The sequence below is a fragment of the Anarrhichthys ocellatus genome, unplaced genomic scaffold (assembly GCF_004355925.1).
Source record: "Anarrhichthys ocellatus isolate YVR2014 unplaced genomic scaffold, GSC_Weel_1.0 scaffold22, whole genome shotgun sequence".
In the NCBI taxonomy this organism is placed as follows: domain Eukaryota; kingdom Metazoa; phylum Chordata; class Actinopteri; order Perciformes; family Anarhichadidae; genus Anarrhichthys; species Anarrhichthys ocellatus.
This window is the reverse complement of record NW_022280052.1, coordinates 832674-854549: the sequence shown is the minus strand read 5'-3', so window position 1 is coordinate 854549 and position 21876 is coordinate 832674. Positions and strand designations below refer to the sequence as shown.

General features: G+C 38.3%; 2 protein-coding genes across 5 annotated transcripts in view; one reads left to right on the top strand and one right to left on the bottom strand.

The window, feature by feature from the left end:
* The first annotated feature begins 453 nt into the window (after window positions 1-453).
* mpl (MPL proto-oncogene, thrombopoietin receptor) lies at window positions 454-12389 on the top strand. Of its 2 annotated transcripts, XM_031859827.1 has the most exons (12): window positions 454-2024; window positions 2409-2529; window positions 2951-3129; window positions 4269-4426; window positions 8531-8675; window positions 8806-8920; window positions 9123-9292; window positions 9437-9579; window positions 10152-10308; window positions 10611-10692; window positions 10933-11020; window positions 11194-12389. In XM_031859827.1, the coding sequence occupies exons 1-12, from the start codon at window positions 1925-1927 to the stop codon at window positions 11650-11652; spliced, it is 1917 nt and encodes a 638-aa protein (XP_031715687.1). In that variant the 5' UTR covers window positions 454-1924; the 3' UTR covers window positions 11653-12389. The 2 variants fall into 2 exon arrangements, with proteins under 2 accessions (XP_031715687.1, XP_031715688.1); XM_031859828.1 differs by lacking the exon at window positions 2409-2529 and having other exon boundaries at window positions 1936-2024.
* Window positions 12390-13808: 1419 nt separating this feature from the next.
* The window catches only part of ddah1 (dimethylarginine dimethylaminohydrolase 1), an 88111-nt gene continuing 80043 nt past the window's right edge, over window positions 13809-21876 (bottom strand). For all 3 annotated transcript variants that reach the window (XM_031859830.1, XM_031859829.1, XM_031859831.1), the window contains exons 5-6: window positions 18671-18814; window positions 13809-14854 (exon numbers count right to left, since the gene is read on the bottom strand). In XM_031859830.1, the coding sequence (XP_031715690.1) occupies window positions 14738-14854; window positions 18671-18814 (261 nt within the window). In that variant the 3' untranslated portion in view covers window positions 13809-14737. The remainder of the gene's footprint in view (window positions 14855-18670; window positions 18815-21876) is intronic.

Below are 21876 nucleotides of genomic sequence, written 5' to 3'. Positions count from 1 at the left end.
TTGTTGTCGCTTGCCTGCTCAAAAGTGAGCAATGATGGGGAAACCACAGGTCAAGCTGCTGGGGGCCAAAGGAACACTGATACCCCTGCTGCACTGAGCTGATCTGTCACTGGGTTTCCTTCGCTAACCAACCGCAGGCGCATAAGTGTCTGTCAAACATGGTCTCAGTGGGCCAGCTTCCTGAGGACTGCCACACAAAGACACGACTATACAACAACACAAATGTGTAATAAGGGAACGAAACAAAAATGATTTCTGTCCCTTGTTTGAAATTGGGCTAAAAATGATTTTGAAATATCAAGCACTCGCTCTATAGGCATTACTGAAGCCCCATCTGTTACCTCAGCACGTTGTTACGTTATGAAAAGGCAAACATATCTGGCACAAAAATATAATTTATTCTATTTTTGTAAAAAAAAAAAAAAAAAAAAAAAGCAGGGAAATGGTAATTATACTGGGACTTTTGGTGTAAGATTGTAAGGTGTTTGGGCCAGGAGAGAGGGTGGCTTGGGGTGAAGGCTATGTGTGGGGGCTAGAGTTGATCTGAAGCAGCATTGAGGGTGTTGGTGTTGGAGCTGGAAGTAATTTCCTAGTGTGAGCAGAGCTGCTGGTACAAGCAGTATTGGGGATGTGGTGTGTTGTCAGGGGGTTTTGACACTACTGGTTGGAGGGATAACAGCTCTGGCACTCTGGCAGTGCTCAGCTGAGAAAGTTAGAGAGCTCTTGGGAAGAGGCTGTCTGTTTTATTATAGATGCAGAGGCATTTTATGTCCTGTAGTGTTTGCCAAGTGGAAGTGGCTGAGGTGGGTTGGATCTTTGGTAATGTTAGTTTCTCCAGAGGTAGTGGTTTTTATGTCAATGTTATCTGGTGTTTAAGACCCAATGTTGTGCAGTCCTGAGCACTTGTTGCACGGCTGTTCAGTCAGCAGCAGACTTGAAAAGTCAGGTCTTTTGTCCCATTCTTCAGAGGTTTAAAATGAATCCAGAGCTGTTGTCAGAGCCACAAGTCGTTTATCTTAAACATGCACAAGTGCAGGTGTATTCACAGTTGATTTGAATCATGACCAAGACTTCTCAAGGTGAACCTTTGTATGTTCACCAGTTATTTTGAGATACAAATGACTCTTTTGAGACATGTTGATGCTATCACGATTTTAGATGAGAGTATGTAGCTTATTATAAATTATCAAGGTCTATCCATACAAAATATAATATACTTAACAAGAAATTTAAATGCATTTTGATGGCAATATGTTATTTAAGCTCTAAACAACATGTAATGGACTTTCATTTAATTGTATACACGTAAACAATCCACTGATGTTTGTTAAATTGGGGTCAGTTTAATTAAGACAGAAAGACAGGAACTCAGTTTCCTTGAAATTGTTCATACAAGTTAATATTTTGGTTTTAGAGTGATTTTAGATTTTGTTTTTTATATATCATGGGATATGTTTAAGATTACATGTCCCACAGGAACTTGAAGTTTGTGAAGCACTCATCATCTCTCGTGTTTTCCATAGTTATCCTTTAAATTTATATTTGTATTTAGAGCAAGGAAAAAAACTGCAAACCCAGCCAGATGATGGACTGAAGCATATACTAGGTTTCATCAGCAGCAAATGGGGGATTTATTATTGTCTCTAATAAGAAGGAGTGTTTGAGAGTAAACAGAAATAACATATTTCCATAGTTTCAGTTAAAAGAAATCTGCCTTTTTTTGGTGCGTACTTCCACTAGGCTTTACACAAAGCACGCTTCCTGCTTTAAGCACAGCCTAGCCCTCAGCACTGATCAACCCTACCCACCCATGCCTACTCAAAACCATGCATGAAAGACAACACACACAATGCACACACAAAAGCAAGTGCGTTGTTAGTTTAAGTGCTATGGTGGTTTAGGATACATAATACCTCAATCTACAATGAATTGGCAGATCCTCCTTATTAGTTTGTGGATACAAGTGGGCTTTGTCCCTGGGATACATTGCAAGGATGGAACTGTCAGTCATCTGTCAAGTGAAGGTAGGGTTTAATGATGGATCGTTTTTGCACAGTTGAATTACGCTATAAACTAATGTTGAATCCAATTAACAGCTGCATTTTCTCATTTACTGTTTATTGCCACTGAAAATAATGACTTAACTATATGACACAGCAACACTAAAGTCACAAAATATATTGTTTTTTCAAAAGTCATGTGAGAACAAGATGTTAATTATGGGTAGAAAGTAGAAGTAGAAAGTAGAAGATAATAAGTATGTCCTGGCAATTAATGGTTCTTGTTTCCACACGTCATCTTGTTTTTGCACAACAAGAACACACTAACTTTTTTCTACAATTTAGCATCTTGCCATTTAAAAAATATGTTATATTTATATGTCAATATATTTTTCATTTCTGGAGCAGATGTTTTGCTCTTAGAGGATGACCTGGATCCTAAATGTTTCAGCCGCACAGAACAGGATTTTACCTGCTTCTTTGAGACTGCAGACAACAGAACTTATGATTTACTCTACAAGTCTGATAGGTATGTTTTATATACAATAACTTATAATAACTTGTGTTTTGTATGTTAAGGGCCCTTAAAGAGTCTTGTATCATTTAATATTCTCTGATTTATTTTGTTTGGAATTTGTATTACTTTTGACTTTTTGGCTATTATATATTTAATGTTTTTTTTTTTTGTTCATTAGTATTAGTGTTTATTCCACAAAAACACAGGTCTAGGAGAAACTTCATAAACCCATATCAACCAAACCCAACCAAATATTTATGTTTAATCTTTCCTTTTAGAGTTTACATTTGAACCTGACGCGTGTTACTTCATCTACAAGTCACCTTAAAGCACTTTGAACTACACTTACCTGTATGAAAGATTGCAAATGGTTTGATTGATTGCTTAATATATACTACCATGTCTATTATTTTTGTCATTTATTTTAATCAAGCCTGCCTGGAAAGAAAAGGTGTGAAATGTCTGTCCAGAGAACAGAAGTCGGAACTTTACTTCATATCTGCTCATTTCCTGGGTCCGATGTTTTCTTGTTTGTGGAAATACACCTTGAAGTGGTGGAGCGCAACACCAACACCCGCCTCTACAGTCGCGTTGTCTGTGTGGAGGACCAATGTAAGACTTTTTTTTTTTTTACAATATTTACTTATAAAAAAAAAAGCGTATCAAAATAGATGAATCTCTTGTTGGAAAAAAAGAACACACACATGAAGCTTTCTGCTTTATAACTTACTATCCCCTCCTCCTGTTTTAGGGTTGGGGATAGGGGATGTCCAGGGGTATATAAAAGGTCAACAGTATGCAGCTTAGCAGTGTGTGTTAAGTTGTTGACATAGATCAGAAATAAAAATCAATTTATGAATCATTTAATTTCAGATAAATTGTAAAAGTGTCCTAAGAACATTATCTTGGATACTCAATTGTGTCTCATAAGTTGTTGAAGCAATATTTGGACTGATGCCATTTATGACATAGATTTGAATTGTAATCTCATAAATTGATATAAAAATATCAACAATTCTTCCAAAAAACACATTAATCACTACAACAGAACACCATGCACGCAGTTTAGTATCAAAACATTTTGACATTTGGAGATTTCTGCAGCTGCACGGTGGTGTGGTGGCTAACAGGAAGAGGGGTTGGGGTTCAATTCCTGGGCTTGATGGGCCTCCTGTGTGGAGTTTGCATGTTCCCCCCCGTGGCAGCATGGGTTCTCTACGGGTTCTTCCACAGTCCAAAGACATGCAGCTTAGGTTAATTGATGTCTGTCTCGTTGTCTGTCTATATATGTCAGCCCTGCGATAGTCTGGCGACCTGTCCGGGGTGTACCCTGGCTTTGCCCAACGAGAGCTGTGATTGGCTCCAGCCCCCCCCCCCCGTGACTCTGAACAGGATATAGGAATGGATGATGTATTTCTGTATTTGATGTCAAGTTTTTAAAAAATGGTCTCACTACAATGACATACATTATGGACCAAAGACACACAAACGTGATGTAAGAGGGAAGAGAAGGCATGTTTGCTAAACAAACAGGGTTGGCTGATTGTGGGTATCCCCAGGTGGACCCCCACACGATGAAAGACTTATATCCCTCTAGTATGTTTTGGGTTTTTGCTCCAGTCATTAGGGTCATGCACCAAAAAAAGACAGGGGCCTTCTCACCTGTTGCCTTAACACCAGTGAATTATTTTCTTCAATGGATTCTGTGATGTGGTCTTCCGTGTGTTTTGATCACCTTTTTTTTCCTCTAGTGCTCCTGGATCCACCCTTCAGTGTGTCTTTAAACCAAAATGGCCAAGCAGGACAGCTGGAAGTTTCATGGCACATAAAGGTCACAAAATACTTTGAAGGGCATGTGATGTATAAGATTCGATACTCATCCAACAGTTTGGGAGAGAAGATAAAAGAGGTACACATGCACACAGCTTCTCGACAAATCCATGAGATAATTTCAACTCGCACGTCCTGTGTGTGAGCATTAGACAGTTTATATATTATTTAAGTAATGGTATGACCAGCATGTGAGTTACTGTGAAACACTTTTGTCTTTTATCTCAGTTCAGCACCTACATAGAGCATGTAACAAAAATGTCATAAAAAAGTCCATGAAAATACATGGTATAGAATGTCATATACAAGTTATAGTATAGCATGTCAAAAATATGTCAAAGAAAGACATGAAGAAATCATAGTATAGTATCTAGAAAAATGTCATAATAATGGTCTTAGTATAGCATGTTAAAAAAAGTTATAGTATATATAGTTATAGTATATATCAAAAAAGTAGGAAAAAAATCATATTATATTAATAAAAAGTCATAAATAAATCCTAGCAAGTAAATAAATTCATATTACAGTACATCTAAAAGAAAAACAAATGTAGTATGTCCTAAAAAGTGGATAAAAGTGTCATAGTATTGTATGTCGAAAAAAAAGTCATGTAAAATTCGTAGTATAGCATGATAAAAAAAGTAATTGTAGATGTGAAAAAGAAACATTAGGAAATTGTGGTAGTGTGAAATGGTCATAATATTGCATAATGAAAAAGTCATAAAATTCATAGTCATAGTATACTGTGTCAATAAGGTGAGTGAAATACTCAGTAAAGTCTCTTGAAAAAAATGATGAACAAGTCATAGTATAAAATGTCAAAAAAGTGAGAAAAAGCCATAGTATTGTATGAAAAAAAATCTTTAAAAAGTCATAGCATGGCATGTTAAAAAAAGTCATGAAAGAGTGATATCATAGCATATCACAAAACTTCATTGTATACTATTTCATAAAAAAGTCTTAAAAAAGTTTTTAAAAGTCTTAGTAATGAATAGTGAAATAAGTCATAAAAAGTCATGGTTCATAGTATAGCATGTTGAAAAAGATTTAAAAAAAAAAAAAAGTATAGCGTGTCGAAAATTGTCATAAAAGTAGTCATAGCATAGCATGTCAAAAAAGTCATATTACAGTATGTCGTAATAATTCATGAAAATGTCATAGTATAAATTGTCAAAAAAGTGAGAAAAAGTCATAGTATTATATATTCAAAAATGTAATTAAAAAATAGTGTGTCATAGTTGAGAAATGTCATAGCATTAAATGTCATAAAAAACACAAAAAAAGACTTCGTATTGAATATTGAGAAAAAGACATAAAAATGTCACAGTATAGATTGTAAAAAAAAACCATATAAAATTCATAGGATAGAATGTCGAAATAAGTCTTGACAAACTATGTCAAAAATACTCTTGGAAAAATCATAGTATAACATGTTGAAAAAAGTCACATAAACTAATTTCTTTTAGGAAATTCACCAAGAAAAGTCATCGTATACTAAGCCTCCTATAGTTGTCATAAAAATGTCAACAACAAAGTTATAGTATAGTAGTATTTTTTCATTTAAAAATCCATAGTACTGTATGTCATTAAAAATTAAAAAAAATATATAGGCTAGTATCTCACAAAAAAATGTCATAAAAAAGTCTAATCAGAATCAGTCAGATTTACGGCCAAATATGCATAAACATACAAGGAATTTGATGCTGTTTTATTTCCCCAACTCTCTCAATATACTTACATAGAAATATAAATAACATGTAGGGTCGAGGACAACAAAGCTGCACACATAAAGAATAGACAGGACTGTTATGTACACAAGTAGTTACAAAACGAGTTGTATAGTGGGGCAGATTAGTGAAACAATCTTTCACTTGGTGATACAAGCAACAAATTTGCCACAAATTATCTTCAAGACCTATATTTTCAAAAAAGCCCGGTATCCACGATGGAAAAACAATATGGCCGCCATTTTCCAAGATGGCCGCCAGCAAATGCCAATATATGCGATTTACAGATATACAGGGCTAATTAGATAGCATTTGGGACACTAAACTATACTAGAACTACAGTTAGCACTACAGTTAGTAGACTACAACTACAGCTAGTACACTAATTAGCCGACACAGAACCCCATGCTGAGTCTCACAGCAATGATGTCACCAGTGTGCCCTGGTTGTGCTTTGACATCACTCTTTTATAAACAGAATGTCACCTCATATAGATCAACCAAAACATTTTAATTTGGATCAAAAAGATAACTTGGAACTTGGACGACTACTTCATCCAGCTGAAACCTAATCTCTGATCAAAGAACAACAAAAACTGTGAATTTTGAGTAACAAATGGCCGCCATCTTGAAAAATTGCAACCATATTGCATTTTTATTGCCACCATTGAATTTCTCGTGTCGAAATACATACATTTTGATGTCTAGATTATTAAAATATGTCCAGCCATTCAATTTCTACACTGAAAAACCTATTCACATTTTCGGCGACGGCCATCTTAAAAAATCTTGGATTTTCAGGTGGATAGGCCTACCGGGCTTTTCTGAAAGAGTAGTTTGTAGGCATTATTCATGCCAAATTTGGTGCTTGTATCACCAAGTGAAAGATTGTAATGGAATATTGACTTAATCTGCCGCACTAGTACAAATACACACATTTATAAACTAGCAATGAGCAACACTAAAATAAAGAAAATGTCTATATACAAGTCAGTATTCTTTAAGTTGCATGCTGTTCAAATTGTGCAAAGAAATAAATACACAATGGATATACAGTGTGCTTGTGTAGAATATGTGCATGCACGATGAAAGTGCATTTGCAGCCTATAGGATTGATATTTACAGCTACAGATGTCAAATATTTTTAAAAGTTGTATATTAGAAATTGTAAAATGATTATATTTAATGGCAGCAGTGGATATTTTGGTGATACAGTATAAGGTCACTGACAGTGTATGACTTATTTAATAGTTATTTACAGTGAGAGGCTGCAAGAAAAAACTTTCCTTGTGTCTGGTAGTTTTGAAATAAGAGTGTTCTGTAGTGCCTCCCAGAGGGTAGACATTGAAACAGGCTGTGTCCAGGGTGTGAAGGGTCTGCAATGATGTTTCCTGCCTGTTTCCTGACTCTGGACATCCTGGATGAAGTGCATTGTGCACCAATGGTTTTCTTTGCAGTCCAAATTGTCCGTTGTAGTCTGTGGCCATCAGCTTTGCTCAAAATCAAACAGAACAGAAACAAACAGGATCCTTGCATATTTCTCCAAAGAGTCAAGTTGTTGCAGGATGTAGTGCAGGTAATTGTACGTTCAAAAAGGTGAGAAAAATGAATCGTATAATATATCAAAAAAAGTAATTATAAGTCATAGTATATGTCAAAAAAGTCACAGTATACATTTTGAAAAAAGTTTGTCATAAAAAGTTATAAAAAAAAGACTTGTAATAGCATGTCAAAAATAGTCAAAGAGCAGGTTGGAAATAGTCATAGGATAGCATGGCAAAAAGTATTAATTGTAAAGCATGTCGAGAAAATATATCAAATTTATTTAAAAAATAATTTAAAAAATCATAAAAAGGTCATACCAATGCATATCGAAAACAGTAGGATTACATTAAAAAAGTGTGTGTAGTATATCATTTAAAAGTAAAAAGAGTAGGAAGAGAATAGTATGTCATTAAAACAGTCACACAAATGACGTATGTCATAGAAAATAATAGTATAGCATGTCACACAAATGCCATAAATATGTCATTAACAAGTATAATCTGTTGACATTTTTTTTAAACTAATAGTTTAGTGTGTCATAGAAAGTTGTGGTGTGACATTAAAATTATATTATAAAAGTTACACTATATTTATTGCAAGAAATAGTAATTGTATAGTTTGTCATAAAAAGTCATAGTATAGTATGTTGTGGAGCCGGGAATTGATGTCAATTGAGGTCAAGTTAATGTGCCAGCTTGTGAGTTATGATATTGATTTATTAACTGATCAATTTAACACATCACTGATTCTGTGGGGGTTTTTTGTCCATTATATGAACATTGTATAATTTTACTATCTGTAACCCTCCTTCACATGTAGTCTTGTATTGGTAATTACAGCCGGTAAAATAAAGTTAAATGTATAATTTTGTATATTTTACAATATTCATTTTCGAGTATGTGATTTCTACAGACAAAGGAGTGCAGCATACTAGACTCTCTGGTACCAGGGGAGGAGGTTGAGGTCCAGGTCTCCGTCAGATGTGCCTCTAATCCAAATACAGGACACTGGAGCGGCTGGTCACACCCTGTGCGAGCCGTGGTTCCCCAAAGTGCAGGTGTGTCTAAATAACAAAGAGTGTGCATCTGAGTGAATGGCAATTGTTATCCATAGCGCAGCATCTCATCCTGTCACCTCCTCTGTCACAGATGCAACACTTGAATGAGAAATGTTTTCTCTTCTTTCAGATGATATTTCTCTAATGTGCTACACATCCGACCTGCAAAACATCACCTGTCTTTGGCATGGGAGCAGATATGGTGAAGAGAACGTGTACAAACTTTTGTACAAGATGGGCCTCAGGTACATTACTTACTACATTCTATCATTGAGGAGTACAATTCCTCAGATCATGCTATGCTAATATATCAGCATGTTGAATTGACTTTTGGTTGAATTCAAAGTTATTAACATCCTTCACAGTAAACACTAGACACAGCATTACTTTCAACAACAATAATGTTGCAAACCATTCTGTTTGTCATCTCTTTCTCTGATATTACAGTGAAGATTTGGGCTGGACAGAATGGACAGAGTGTCTCGCCGACAGCGACGTGACTGAACTGTGCCATTTCCGTGGAGAGGAGTCCAGAAGAGTCCGGGTCAAGCTCAGCAGCACTTCAGCTCCACTCAGCAGAACCTTATATACTCAAGAGTTCACTCTCAGCAACAGCGGTGAGGGATTTTTGCTTATCATTTTCTGGTTCTTTTTGGATGTTTTAGTTGTATTTCTTCAACTTCATGAAGAGTATTTTAATGTGATGACAATTGACAAAAAGGAGACTCAAATTTATATTTTTTTCTATTGTTTGGTTTTAGTCAAAACATCCCCACCATGTCATCTGAAAGGAACATTGGAAAAAGACAAGTTGTGCTTGAAATGGGAAGCTCCTCTTCTGTCTCTGTCTGCTCACCTGCAGTATGAAGTCAGCTGCCAGATCAGCCAGGGTGAAGCATGGATTGTAAGATGTCCTTTACAGCAACACAATTTCATGTTTTATCTTTTTAAAATTCCCTTCAAAATATGTTTGTGTTCCCTGATACATTTCAGATTCCATCACAACATTTTTTTCGTAATAGTAAACTAAAATTACTATAGGTAGAATTTTATTTAAATATAATATCTGTATGAATTATTATTTTCTAATTATTCCAATGGAAAGTTTTGTTTGTTGAGTAGGGCTGTGAGTGGTCAATATTACCACCAGATGGAGTATTACAATACAATGACACATTTAAAGTGAAAAATCAGAAACATGATTCATGATATTGGTTATATTACCTTATATTAAATGAACCATGCTGTGTGTTGCAAAATAACTTAATTTGCCAAAACATGAGGAAATGCAAAGAATATGTGTGCAAATGAAACAGTATTCATAGAAGGGAAAACAAATGCATTGAAAGGCAGTACTGCAAGGGAACATAAACATATCTCAAGGGAAATGCAGAATGCAAAATGAGTATGTCATCACTAAGATTGTCCTTTAATGTTCTTACAATTGAATATGAAAATCAACCTTTGTGTCCCCAGAAGTCCCTAAAGGGCCCTGAGACGGGCACATGTCGAGAGGTTCCAACAGGTAGCCGTTACAGTGTTAAGATCAGAGCCAAACCTAATGGGTCCATTTACTCAGGACACTGGAGCGACTGGTCAAATGTGCTTACTGGCGACGTCCCTGCTGATATAGGTAAGATCAACAAGTCAGTGTAAAACACAATCATTTAGTAATCCCGTGTGTTTGTATAAAAATGATCAAAAGTGGCAAAATTGCAGCTAATGTAATGGAGCGGTTTATCCGATTCCCAGTCTGTAATTTTGTTTGAATTTCACAAGCAGTTTATTCAAATTTGATTATGTCGTAGTGTAGTGTAAAAAATACACTGTTGTGCCGTGATATACAAATATTAACATTATAGACCTATGAAATGCAGTTCTTTGCTACGCTCATTAAATATTCAAACCTTAACCCAGTATAAATAACCTCTACAGGCACATTGCTCATGCTGTGTATACCTGTCTTGATGCTGATGATTGCCATCATCCTCATCTCCTTCTTTTCCACGTACCACAGGTAGGAACAATTCAAACAAAAATACTCCTGTGAAAGTATGTGACACCTTCATCCATTTCTTTTCAAATGGATATCAATTTGTACTATACAATCAACTTAAAACATTGTTTTATTATTAAATTGATTAAATAAAACTATTTCTAACTAAATGCTATCCAAAATGTTGAACCAATTATTTTAATAACGTTCTGCATTGTTTGAAGATTATATTCTTGTCTGTTGTTTTGTGTGTTTTTATAGTAAACTCAAGCTGTATTTTTGGCCGCCGGTGCCCGACCTTGACAAAGTCCTACAAAGTTTTCTGACAGAGGTCACTGGGCCGCAATGGGTAAATTATTCTACTTAATAGTATGATACATGATACATGCACCAATACTTCACAATAATGAAGATGCTTTTATTTCCTTGGTAGAAAAATAGATTTTGGCCATGACTAATTAAGCCAAATAGATGCGATCTAAAGAGGTGTTACAAATTAAATACTTTGTGCTCACACTACAGAATCCTCTGATAACAGCAAAGCAGTACTCCGACGAAACCACTTCATCTGTGGTGGAGATAATGTCTGAAGATGACGTTTCCCAATCAGGGGTATCCACCAGGCTCCTGTCATTAGAAAGACAGTTCTGCAGCAGAGAACAGGTAGATGGAAGCCCCGGGACGAAAGTCTTTCCAGACTATGTGACTCTGAACAAAGACAGTGTCATTCTTTGCCCGAAAGGAAACAAGTATGTCTACGAGGAAGTTGGAGAGAAAGGAGGCCCGGAGATGAGCGATGAGCTCTTCCAAACATGTCAGGGTTCCTGCCCTGATGGCTCAGTCTGTATCCCACCCTGCTCTGGCAGTGACTTTCTTAACCATGCCTACTTGCCTCTGGCTGAGCCTGCAGACAGAATCGACTGCAAGGTCACTGTTGCAAGGGGGCCAGGCAACCTCTATACTAATTTCCCCTGTAGCTAAATGTACAGAACAGCAACTGTACTTTACTTCCACTGGTGCAGACGCTTACACAAAGGCGTGTTACCATGTATTCATAGTATAATGGGGATTAGTTTTAATCATTGCATTCTCTCTCCCATCATTACAGTCTCTTTGAAAGGTGGACAAATCAACATTTGAGAACAAGAATATAACATTTCTATGACAGTTCAAGCTTTTGGTTAACATGTTGAAGATAATTAAGCATACCTTATTGTAATATTTCTTTTATATTGGTAATTGTATATACAGTTCAGGACTGCTGTCTTTTTATGTCCACAAGAGGGAACCTAGATGACGAGATATTTTGTGAGATTACGAGAAAAGACCCCACTTAATGGCTTTGGTGGTCAAGAAGATTTTTTATCTTATAAGACCTGTTTACAGTAATTACCAGGTGGTAGCCTGCAGTTAGCTTAGAGTACCTTGGACCAAAAAGGGAAGGAAGGAGATTTCAGAGGATGATATATTCAAATGCTAAATTTCAATTGTATTTGTAACCTTCTGTGTCGAGTATGTGAAAATAAACGTGAAGGTGCCATGAGGGTTTGGGACTATTACTATTGCTATTTCACGCATGAAAGATAACTTGTTGGTTTTTTTTCAGATCTTTTCAATTGTCTTATTTTTTCTCATGTCCTTGTAAACCTCTTAACGTTGTGTTCATTATACATTGCATTATGCAGGTTTGTATTTTTGTCAATAAACGATGAAAAGCTGTTTTTCTTCAAGTTGCATTTCCTGTCAACCATTTACACTTTCATCGGTCCATACTACTTTATTGTTGGAGATTTAAGCAGTTTTAACCGACTTGAGCAGCCTTTCTTGTCACCAACCAAACAGCAAATGCATTGTGCCTGGATACAAACCGTATGTTGGTCTGTCTTACATTTGGGTGTCACTAGGTGGTAGCAGAACTCAACGGGACATGGGGTTGTCTGTGTGTCATCATAGTGAATCCTTTCTGAGACAAAGCTAGTTATTCTACTAAAAACAGTTTGATTTTGCTTCAGGTTTGTGTTCTATCTCACCTGATGAAGCCACATGATCTATACCAACCTTGTCCTCAAGCGTTATATATTGTCAAAAGCTGTTACACTAAATATAAATGAAAATGAAATTCTTTACCAAGTTAACCTTCAAAGCTGAGGCTAAGTTGACAATTAAAAGAAGCACAACACAGTTGAATGCTAGATGTTAATTTATTACACAAAGTAGACGAACGGCTTAATTGAAGATGACTCAAATGATTATTACTCACAATTTGTATGAAATCCAAAAGACCTCTGTTGGAACAAGGGCAATCACAACATCATGACAACTGTGATGAGTGAGGGGATTAGTAAGAGGAATAAACCCTCGACAAAGTCAACACATTTTCAAGAGCAGTTACTCACAGACAGCCTTGCCGGCCAAGAGCCAAAAATGTATTAAATGTTTTGAATTTAAATGAGTGAAAAGGTTATGCTGCCCCAGAGCTGTATAACCAATGGGTGATTTGGAGCAATGGGAGAGGGGATGAGAAAGTTAGATCAAATCCAATGATTGACAGTATATGACTGGTCCTGCCAGGCTCAGTGTGTGAGAATCAGAACTGGATGCTCTGCAACTATGCTATCATCCTGCATCCAGCCAGCCGCCTTCTGTAAAATATACTACTGGTGTCACACTCTTCACGGTGTTCGCCAGACTGTGTGACATCATGGCCATAAATTAGCAGGAATTGTCTATGAGGCAATAGGAGTGTGTGGGAGAGAGCGAGTGTTACGAGTATTGAGAGCGGAGCAGAAAGACAGAGAAAGTTTAAAAGAGTCAGTGTTTACTGGTGTACAAGCCTCTCCTCCCAACAGGAATTCTTTCCATGTTTCGTCACTGCCCACTTGCCCATATGCAAACCTCTACAGAGGGCGGTTCAATCGCCTCCTGATGTCATTTCCTCAACTTTCACTTACAATCATATTGAGAAAAACATGGTTTCACATATGGTGGGCTTTAACGATGTACAGTATATAGTGTATGTACAGTTTACGTGTTTACATACCCTATGTTGTCATATCTACAGGCCTCAAACATGAATTCAGCAACAACAGAGATAAGGCCTTGGTGGCCTTATCTCTGTTGTTGCTGAATTCACAGAGTACAACAACATCCTTTAAACTCCTGTTTGCAACTACCACTGCGAACACGCGTGGAAACAGCGTGCGATCAGTCAGAAATCATATCTAGTCCCGTAAGTTCAATAGCAATGATTAGTAAGTAATAGTCATGAAAAATAAGAGCACCTAAGGTCTCAATGGCAGTATTTATATCAATCGTGAATAATCATAACAGTGCAATCATACCTCATATCTCCAGAAAGCTTTTCAAGAACTGTATTTTTAATAAGAGAAATCAGAACAACCTAATGGTCAGATACATGGCCATGCATTTTCATAAAATACAGAACTGCATGTTCGGGGTTTTGAAGTAATGTAGAGTCATGAAATTTACTCAGCACCAACTGTAAAGAAGCAGCAATAATTCAACATAGTTGTCATATTACAGATGAAGCAGGATTTCTTTTGCTCCAAAATACCGTTAAAACATGCTCCACATGGCACATGTTCTACTTCAGATTAACTAGAATCTAATTTGACGAGTTTGTAGACTAATTGGAGTACATACTTTCAAAAAACATATATGACTTAAACTTAACATAGGCAGAATTCATGACCGATTATGCCTTGTATTCAGCTTTTGAAAAGAAATGTTAAGAGTTCATCCAAATCAAGAGCAAATAAGACTGATTTTACTGTAATATCACAATCCTTAAAGAGACAACAGTAACCACATTTATGTCAGCAGATGTATTGACAGATTTTTAAGAAAGTTAAATGAAATTTGAGTGTTTGGAGGGAAAAGGGAGACCAGATGATTCCCTCCAATTTATATTTTCTTTGACCCTCAGCGACAACGAACTTCCCTATCCTAAATCACAAAATAGTTTGGATAAACCTCGGGATCCTTGGTGATTGAATACAGGCTCCGCTTGGTAACCATGCACTGAGAGACCCCCTGGTGAGCACGCTCAGACGTTGGCCTTCTTGTTGATGAGTATAGAGCAGCATGTGAGGGCTCCGTCAACTTTGACCTTCTCCAAGTTGGACACGGGGATCAGCATGTAGTCCTTCAACTTCTCAAACACCTGCGAGACACACAGACATGACGATCATTGTTTAACGCTATGATATAGTTCAATCAAGAACCTGTCCTTCCACATAAAAATTAAAAAATAAAATAAAATACAAAATAGATATTGTCATTGCAACAGCTGTTCCTTACTTGCCTCCTGACTCTGCCCTTGGGTACCACATCTGTGGGGCAGTGTTATAGGTATTGTGCAGCCTGCACTACAACAAGCCTTTTGGAAAAGACTGACGTACCGCCCAGTTGGCAGTAGTTAAACTGAAAGGGAGAGCTTATGCAACGCTTAAGTTTGTTTACTCCACTTGACAACTTGTAATGTTTCGTCATATAAACGCCCCGCACAAAGAGACACAAATTGTGAAGTAGGAGAACAAGCATTCAACAAGGTTTCCTGGTCTCCCGGCAAACTATATTAAAAAAAGATGGGAGTGAGAACTATTAAGACATTCTCAAAAGACCCTCGTAAAGTAGTGTGTCACCCTGTGGACCTTTTCCAAAAGAAAACCAGTGTTTTCCTACTGGACTTCCAAACCAGGATATTTTTCTCTTTAAACTCATTTCAACCCTGCTGTGATACCGAGCGAGGCCTTGTGGCGGGACCAGCTAGACACATTCTTATCTCATGATGCAATATGGCTGACGAGGCCTCTGGTGATTCAAATGACGTGTTTAAAGACATCGCTCTCATGTGCCTTATAACTCTTGACTCTTCTCTCCCCAAAACAGTTAAACAATAGCACTGCATCATCATGCTCTTCTGTAACCACATTATACCACTTAAAAATATGGTGTTAATGCATATTTCTCTACAATTTCAGTATGTAGTCGCGAGCCAGTGGGGTGAATGTAGCCAGCAAGGGTGGTCCAGGGGCATGCCTCCCCGGGGAGAATTTTTGTCTGTGAAAGCCGATATTTGTCACCATCCTATCATATCCTTTGGCCTTAATTATTATAGATATTATCTCCACCAGAAAGATCATGCGATCGGTTGTGTGTGTGTCCGTGAGTGTACACCTCTTTCTCTGTCCACGGCGAATCTCGCACTCTGCTGCCACAAACCTGCATAATGTCTTAGGTGCCCAGTTATGGCTGCATGCTCAAGGACGTCTCATGGTTACATAGGCTCACTCTTTCTCAAAGCATTTTTTATTGCCTGTTCTGATTCTGCTTACCCTCACCTATCACTGCCTGGCATTATATATCCAAATTTGATGCATTCAGGGTCATATTTCCTCACCACACGAGGCCTGAGGCAGGGTCATCTCCCACATCACCTTTTAATTTCAAAAACCAACACATTTTGTGTCGCTGCATCCAAGAGAACGTAAGCTGACTAACAGTGGCAAAACACTTTTGCATCTACCTGATGATGTGTCGTGACTGACATGGCGATGTTCAAAGGTCATTGAAATGATGCTTTGTTTTAATTACGATGTTTTTTATATATGTGAATCCTTGAGCACATTTAGATATACATTTCCAGCCGAGTTCTCATTACTTCAGGTGATATTTATACGTTAGGTTGGAGGGTGGCACGGTCTCACAGAGAAGGAGCTGGGTATATTTCACTAGGGCTTTTGTCTGCTCAGTTTCTTTATCTCCAAACTTAACCTTCCAGATCCGTCGCCACTGCTAACCATTAAAGATTCCCCGTCTCCACACCCTCTGACCCCCACCAATCCTCTCTCATGACCCCCTGCCTTTGTTAATGTGGAACTCTTATGTAACTTCACAAGCAAACTAAAAATAGACCGGAGATTAGGACAGACAATGATTGGAGTTAGAAAGCAGCAGAAGTCTTGCAGAGTGACTCTGTGGTTCAGCAATAAGTTCCCTTAGGAAACATGTACCAACTGTGGACTTACTGTACAGCAAGGCATGATAGGCAACTCTCATCTATGTGCCGTTCATATTTTTCCACTTTCATAAGCTCCAATTCCTTAAACACAGGTTTGGACTAAAAAATGTGTTCCAGGTCAATTTTTGGTGGGTTTGAACATTTAAAAGGAAACTGGATCATGGAACTAACATGCATTCCTCAAATATTGCTTGAAATGGTCCGTTAACAGTTGCTTCCAAAACAGGAAGCACAAGATACACGAATAGATTTTCATTACGCTCAACTTGAATTCCCTTAAATAATCTTCCTGGAAAAAAAATGATTCACTGCAGTGGATTTAAGTCCAAGGACCTATAATTTTGTGAATTCTTCCCTCTATAAATAGATGGTGGAGGTAGGGGTTTTAACCACAGAGTACACTGTGAGGTCTGAAACCTGTCTCTGCAGACTGTAGGGTGTGGGGTTGGATCCTGTGAGAATCCATTTTACTTGTTGTGATGAGGAGTGACCCCAAGGCATCTTAATAACACGGCTACTGCTCAGCTTTCCCAACCCCTTTTGATGGTGTTTGCAAGTAGGTCACTGTATGTCTAACATACATTTTAGAAAGGTTGTGAGACACTGTTGGAGTTCACCCGGCATTGTCGAGCCAGCATACAGCACTTCACAGTTTAACACAGAACACATGCCATACGAATAGTTCATAAGAGGGCGCTGGGGGAAACTCTCAAGATTTCTTTGAAATCACTCTCATCCCTATAGATGTATTTTGGCGTTTCACTTATGAGTTCTTGAAATAGTGCCAACTTGGCAACCGTAAGTACAAAAACACAATTTTCTATAAAACAGCAGGTAATTTTACTTTCATCAGGAATTGGTGCAGTCAGGGTAGCATACTTCTTTTTTATGATACATTTTTGGAATTTTCTCTACTTTTAGCCCACTCTATTTTAGAGTAGACCTTAGACCACTAGGCCATCTGATATATATGTCGTCATTTTAGATACTTAAACCTGCAATAATTGATTTATTTTGGTCCTGCTGTAGACGCCACACTGATATACTATAAAGTTGATATGGCAAATGCATTAACAAACAGCGGCTTTTTTACACATCCAGCAGATATGGAGCAACATTAGCATTTCTTTTGAAGTGAAGTTTGTGTACACCTGACGAATGTAAGTCCAACATTAACTTTGCTTTTAGCTATGGTTTGGTTTCCACCTGCTTTTAAATTAAATATCTGGCTCTTGAGCAGCTAAATGCTCCATTATGTTCACCAGCTGGCTGCTAACTCTGTTGGTCTGCTATTTAATGCTGGAGAGGATGGGTTTTAAGAACACGCTGTGGAGCTGGGGGAAACTGCACAGTCTGGTGATAATCTGGTGACTGCTTTCACATACACATTTGTCCCATATTGATTACAGCAGCTTTAAAAGGGCCAGTGTGAAGTAAGGAATATAATATTAATAAGTACGTTTTCTTTAGTGTATAATCCCCTGAAAATAAGAATCTTTATGTTGTTGTTACCTTGGAATGAGCCATTTATAACTACATAAGGAGTAGGTCCTCTTCGGGGCACCGCCATGTTTCAACAGCAGCCCAAGGCGAACAAACCAAACGCTGACTCTCTATAGGACCATTCACATCCATAATCTGTGGACCGAGCCCTGTCCACTAAAGGTCACTTCACATTAAACTGCAGGTTCTTTTAATATAAAAACACAGTGCTAGCTGTGGTTGACCTGCGGCAGTCTGTGTGAAACAACCACATACTGTAGGGTTTCCCTCTCCAGCCACTTGTTTATCTCAGAGGTCTGGACGGGATGGAGAGCAACAAAAGCAAGTGCTCTTTAAATTGAAGCCACTAAACCAGTCTGGCTGTCCTGACAGTGTTTCTTCCTCCCAAAGTTGTGACCTCAGGATTGTAAATGAATGTTATTGTGTGTGGATGTGAAATGAGCTGAGCGTTACCTTTGCACTTTCTGGAAACTGTTCTGCTGTGGGGTGCAGAAGCACATGTCCCTTATTAGGTAGGTTCATGTAGATGCAGTTGGCAGCGTAGTCATCAGGCAGCGTCAGTTTGTCATAGCGATGGTCACTCATTTGCTGCATGATCTACTCACAGATAAGAGACAGGAAATAAACATTTAGGTAAACTAACGACAGCCTCGGGGGAGTCCTACAGGGAGACTTTCAGAGAGACAGACAGAAAACAGTTATTCAGACTATCAGGCACTTTGTGTCTGAAGCAAGGCCGCAATACCAAAGGCAGCACCACATCTTTCTGCCGGCCAAACTGCTCTCGGGGCCTGGGGGGCCTTAATGGAGAACACAGGAGCAGACAGACATTCTTTCTCGGCAGATGTCATGTTATTTATGTAATCTGAAAGAGTTGAAAGTGGGACAGGCAGTGGGGGGAGCGAGGCATAGAAGACGCCCATGTTGCCAAGTGGAAGTCAGGGTTGAGGATGTTATGACCAGAGGAGAGACAGGTGCCTCTTAATGTTTATGAGCAGAACATCTGCGACGGATACCTCAGAGACGAGAAGGGGAGGGGGAGGGGGAGGTGGAAAGCGAGTACAAAAAAAGAAATCCAGAGCCTCAACATTCAGCAAAGGTATTTTGAGAAGTGAGATTTCTGCACCAGATATAGACCTCCCATGTGCTTTTCTATTGCCCATTTTTCTGTCATCATCTTTCATCTTTAATCAAGGGCAGGATAGGTTGACTGCTCATGACTACCAGTCAAAAATGGTCACTTACAAAACTTAAAATTATCAAAAAGATAATCTGTAGATTTTACTCGTAAAATTCAACAAACGCCACCTATGGGACAACACAGAATCCAAAATATAAAACGTATGACGTCTTGCATGACTCACATATAGGTTTGGGGGAGTGGCTGTGAGCAAACGTGATGACACAACCTTAAATGTGGGAGGAAAATGTGAGATTTGTGAGCCCAATGGGCTTTGTGGCTTAAGACTGATCTGTTGTAGCAGGGTACTCTATTAGAGCTTTCCTGAAAAAAATCTATTGAGCACACAGGAAGGAACACATTTTATGTTTCTGGTAAAAGCTAACACCATAATCAAAATTTTGCTCCAACAATGTTAAAAACAAAAAAGCAGGAAATCATGCATTACACCAGTGTAGCATAGCTAACTCGCCATAACTCGATGATATGATGTATAAACAGTAAATTAACGGTCCCTGCAAATGACTGACAGAATACATCTATTTAAATGGGAGCTAAGATTGCCATTTCTGAGTGCAAGGCTGCAGGGTGGAGTTCATCCAGTGTGTTCACATAATGTACGTCTGTATGTGTGTAACCGGACCAGACACATTCCCATGTCACTTGTGGGTGTGTTAGGTGATTGCAGCAGCCCTAAATGAAAACACTGTCCATGTGCGTGACCGCCAACAGTGTCTCCCACATACAGGGGGATTAGTAGTGGTAAAGGGGAGAATAAACGTGGACTCCACCAAAGATCACAGTTCCTGCTTCACTCGGTAAAAACTCTAGAGTGTGAGGAAAATGTCCGACAGCAAAATTTCACTGTGCTTCGTGTAAAGTTCTGATCCATGAAATGCAATTAAATCCTCAGAAAAATTCACTTGACTGATGGAACAGTTGGTTCTCCGTTCAATGTCCGTAAGTGCAACCAGTCAATATAAGAAAAGATAATTTTTCTTTATACTGAGGGTAATATAATTTATTCAAATGTCAGGGTTCATGAAAAATAAATCAAGGGCAGCCAGGTTATCTTGGTTACTTTATGCTTTTTAAGCAGTTCTTAGATTAGACCAACAGAAGCTCTCGCTAACATGTAGTTAAGTATCCCTCAGTTTTGTGTGTCTTCAGCAACGTTTAGGAGCAATAGAAAATTGAGAGCCATCCTTGACCACGACCAGATAAAAAGCAACAATGAATGAACAGGGCAACAAACCAGTGACCGTATACTGTAACCTACAGTATGTATGATCTTAGTTGCTGTAGCTGACTGAGAGACTCGATAACATCATTAGCAAGGAAACATAGTGTTCAGATGCCAAATATGGGCCCTTTCTGATATGATACATGCTGCAGAGATCATCAATTTTCCCAGCCACCTAACAGTGCGACTCCCGGCATGGCAATGTCATCCATCCATCCATCATCTTTAATTGCTTATCCTGTTCAGGGTCACGGGGAGATGGAGTCAATCCCAGCTGATGCCGACATTGGGCGAAGGCAGGGTACACCCTGGACAGGTTGCCAGACTATCGCAGGGTTATTCCTGATTTCTTATTTTTTTGCACACTTAAATGTTTTTTGCACACTTAAATGTTTCAGATCATCAAACAAATTTAAATATTAGACAAACATAACACAAGTAAACACAAAATGCAGTTTTTAAATGAAGGTTTTTATTATTAAGGGGGGAAAAAAATCCAAACCTACATGGCCCTGTGTGAAAAAGTGATTGCCCCCTAAACCTAATAACTGGTTGGGCCACCCTTAGCAGCAACAACTGCAATCAAGTGTTTGCGATAACTGGCAATGAGTCTTTTACAGCGCTGTAGAGGAATTTTGGCCCACTCATCTTTGTAGAATTGTTGTAATTCAGCCACATTGGAGGGTTTTCGAGCATGAACCGCCTTTTTAAGGTCATGCCACAGCATCTCAATCGGATTCAGGTCGGGACTTTGACTAGGCCACTCCAAAGTCTTCATTTTGTTTTTCTTAAGCCATTCAGAGGTGGACTTGCTGGTGTGTTTTGGATCATTGTCCTGCTGCAGAACCCAAGTGCGCTTCAGCTTGAGGTCACGAACAGATGGCCGGACATTCTCCTTCAGGATTTTTTGGTAGACAGCAGAATTCATGGTTCCATTTACCACAGCAAGTCTTCCAGGTCCTGAAGCAGCAAAACAGCCCCAGACCATCACACTACCACCACCATATTTTACTGTTGGTATGATGTTCCTTTTCTGAAATGCCGTGTTACTTTTACGCCAGATGTAATGGGACATACACCTTCCAAAAAGTTCAACTTTTGTCTCGTCAGTCCACAGAGTATTTTCCCAAAAGTCTTGGGGATCATCAAGATGTTTTCTGGCAAAACTGAGACGAGCCTTTATGTTCTTTTTGCTCAGCAGTGGTTTTCGTCTTGGAACTCTGCCATGCAGGCCAT

Bases quoted from the DNA above. Each gene is read 5' to 3' on its own strand.
- mpl (XM_031859827.1), top strand. From the start codon at position 1,925: ATGAATTGGCAGATCCTCCTTATTAGTTTGTGGATACAAGTGGGCTTT. The intron at 8,676-8,805 runs GTGTGTCTAAAT...CTCTTCTTTCAG, and splicing joins CGTGGTTCCCCAAAGTGCAG to ATGATATTTCTCTAATGTGC. The intron at 8,921-9,122 runs GTACATTACTTA...CTGATATTACAG, and splicing joins TTGTACAAGATGGGCCTCAG to TGAAGATTTGGGCTGGACAG.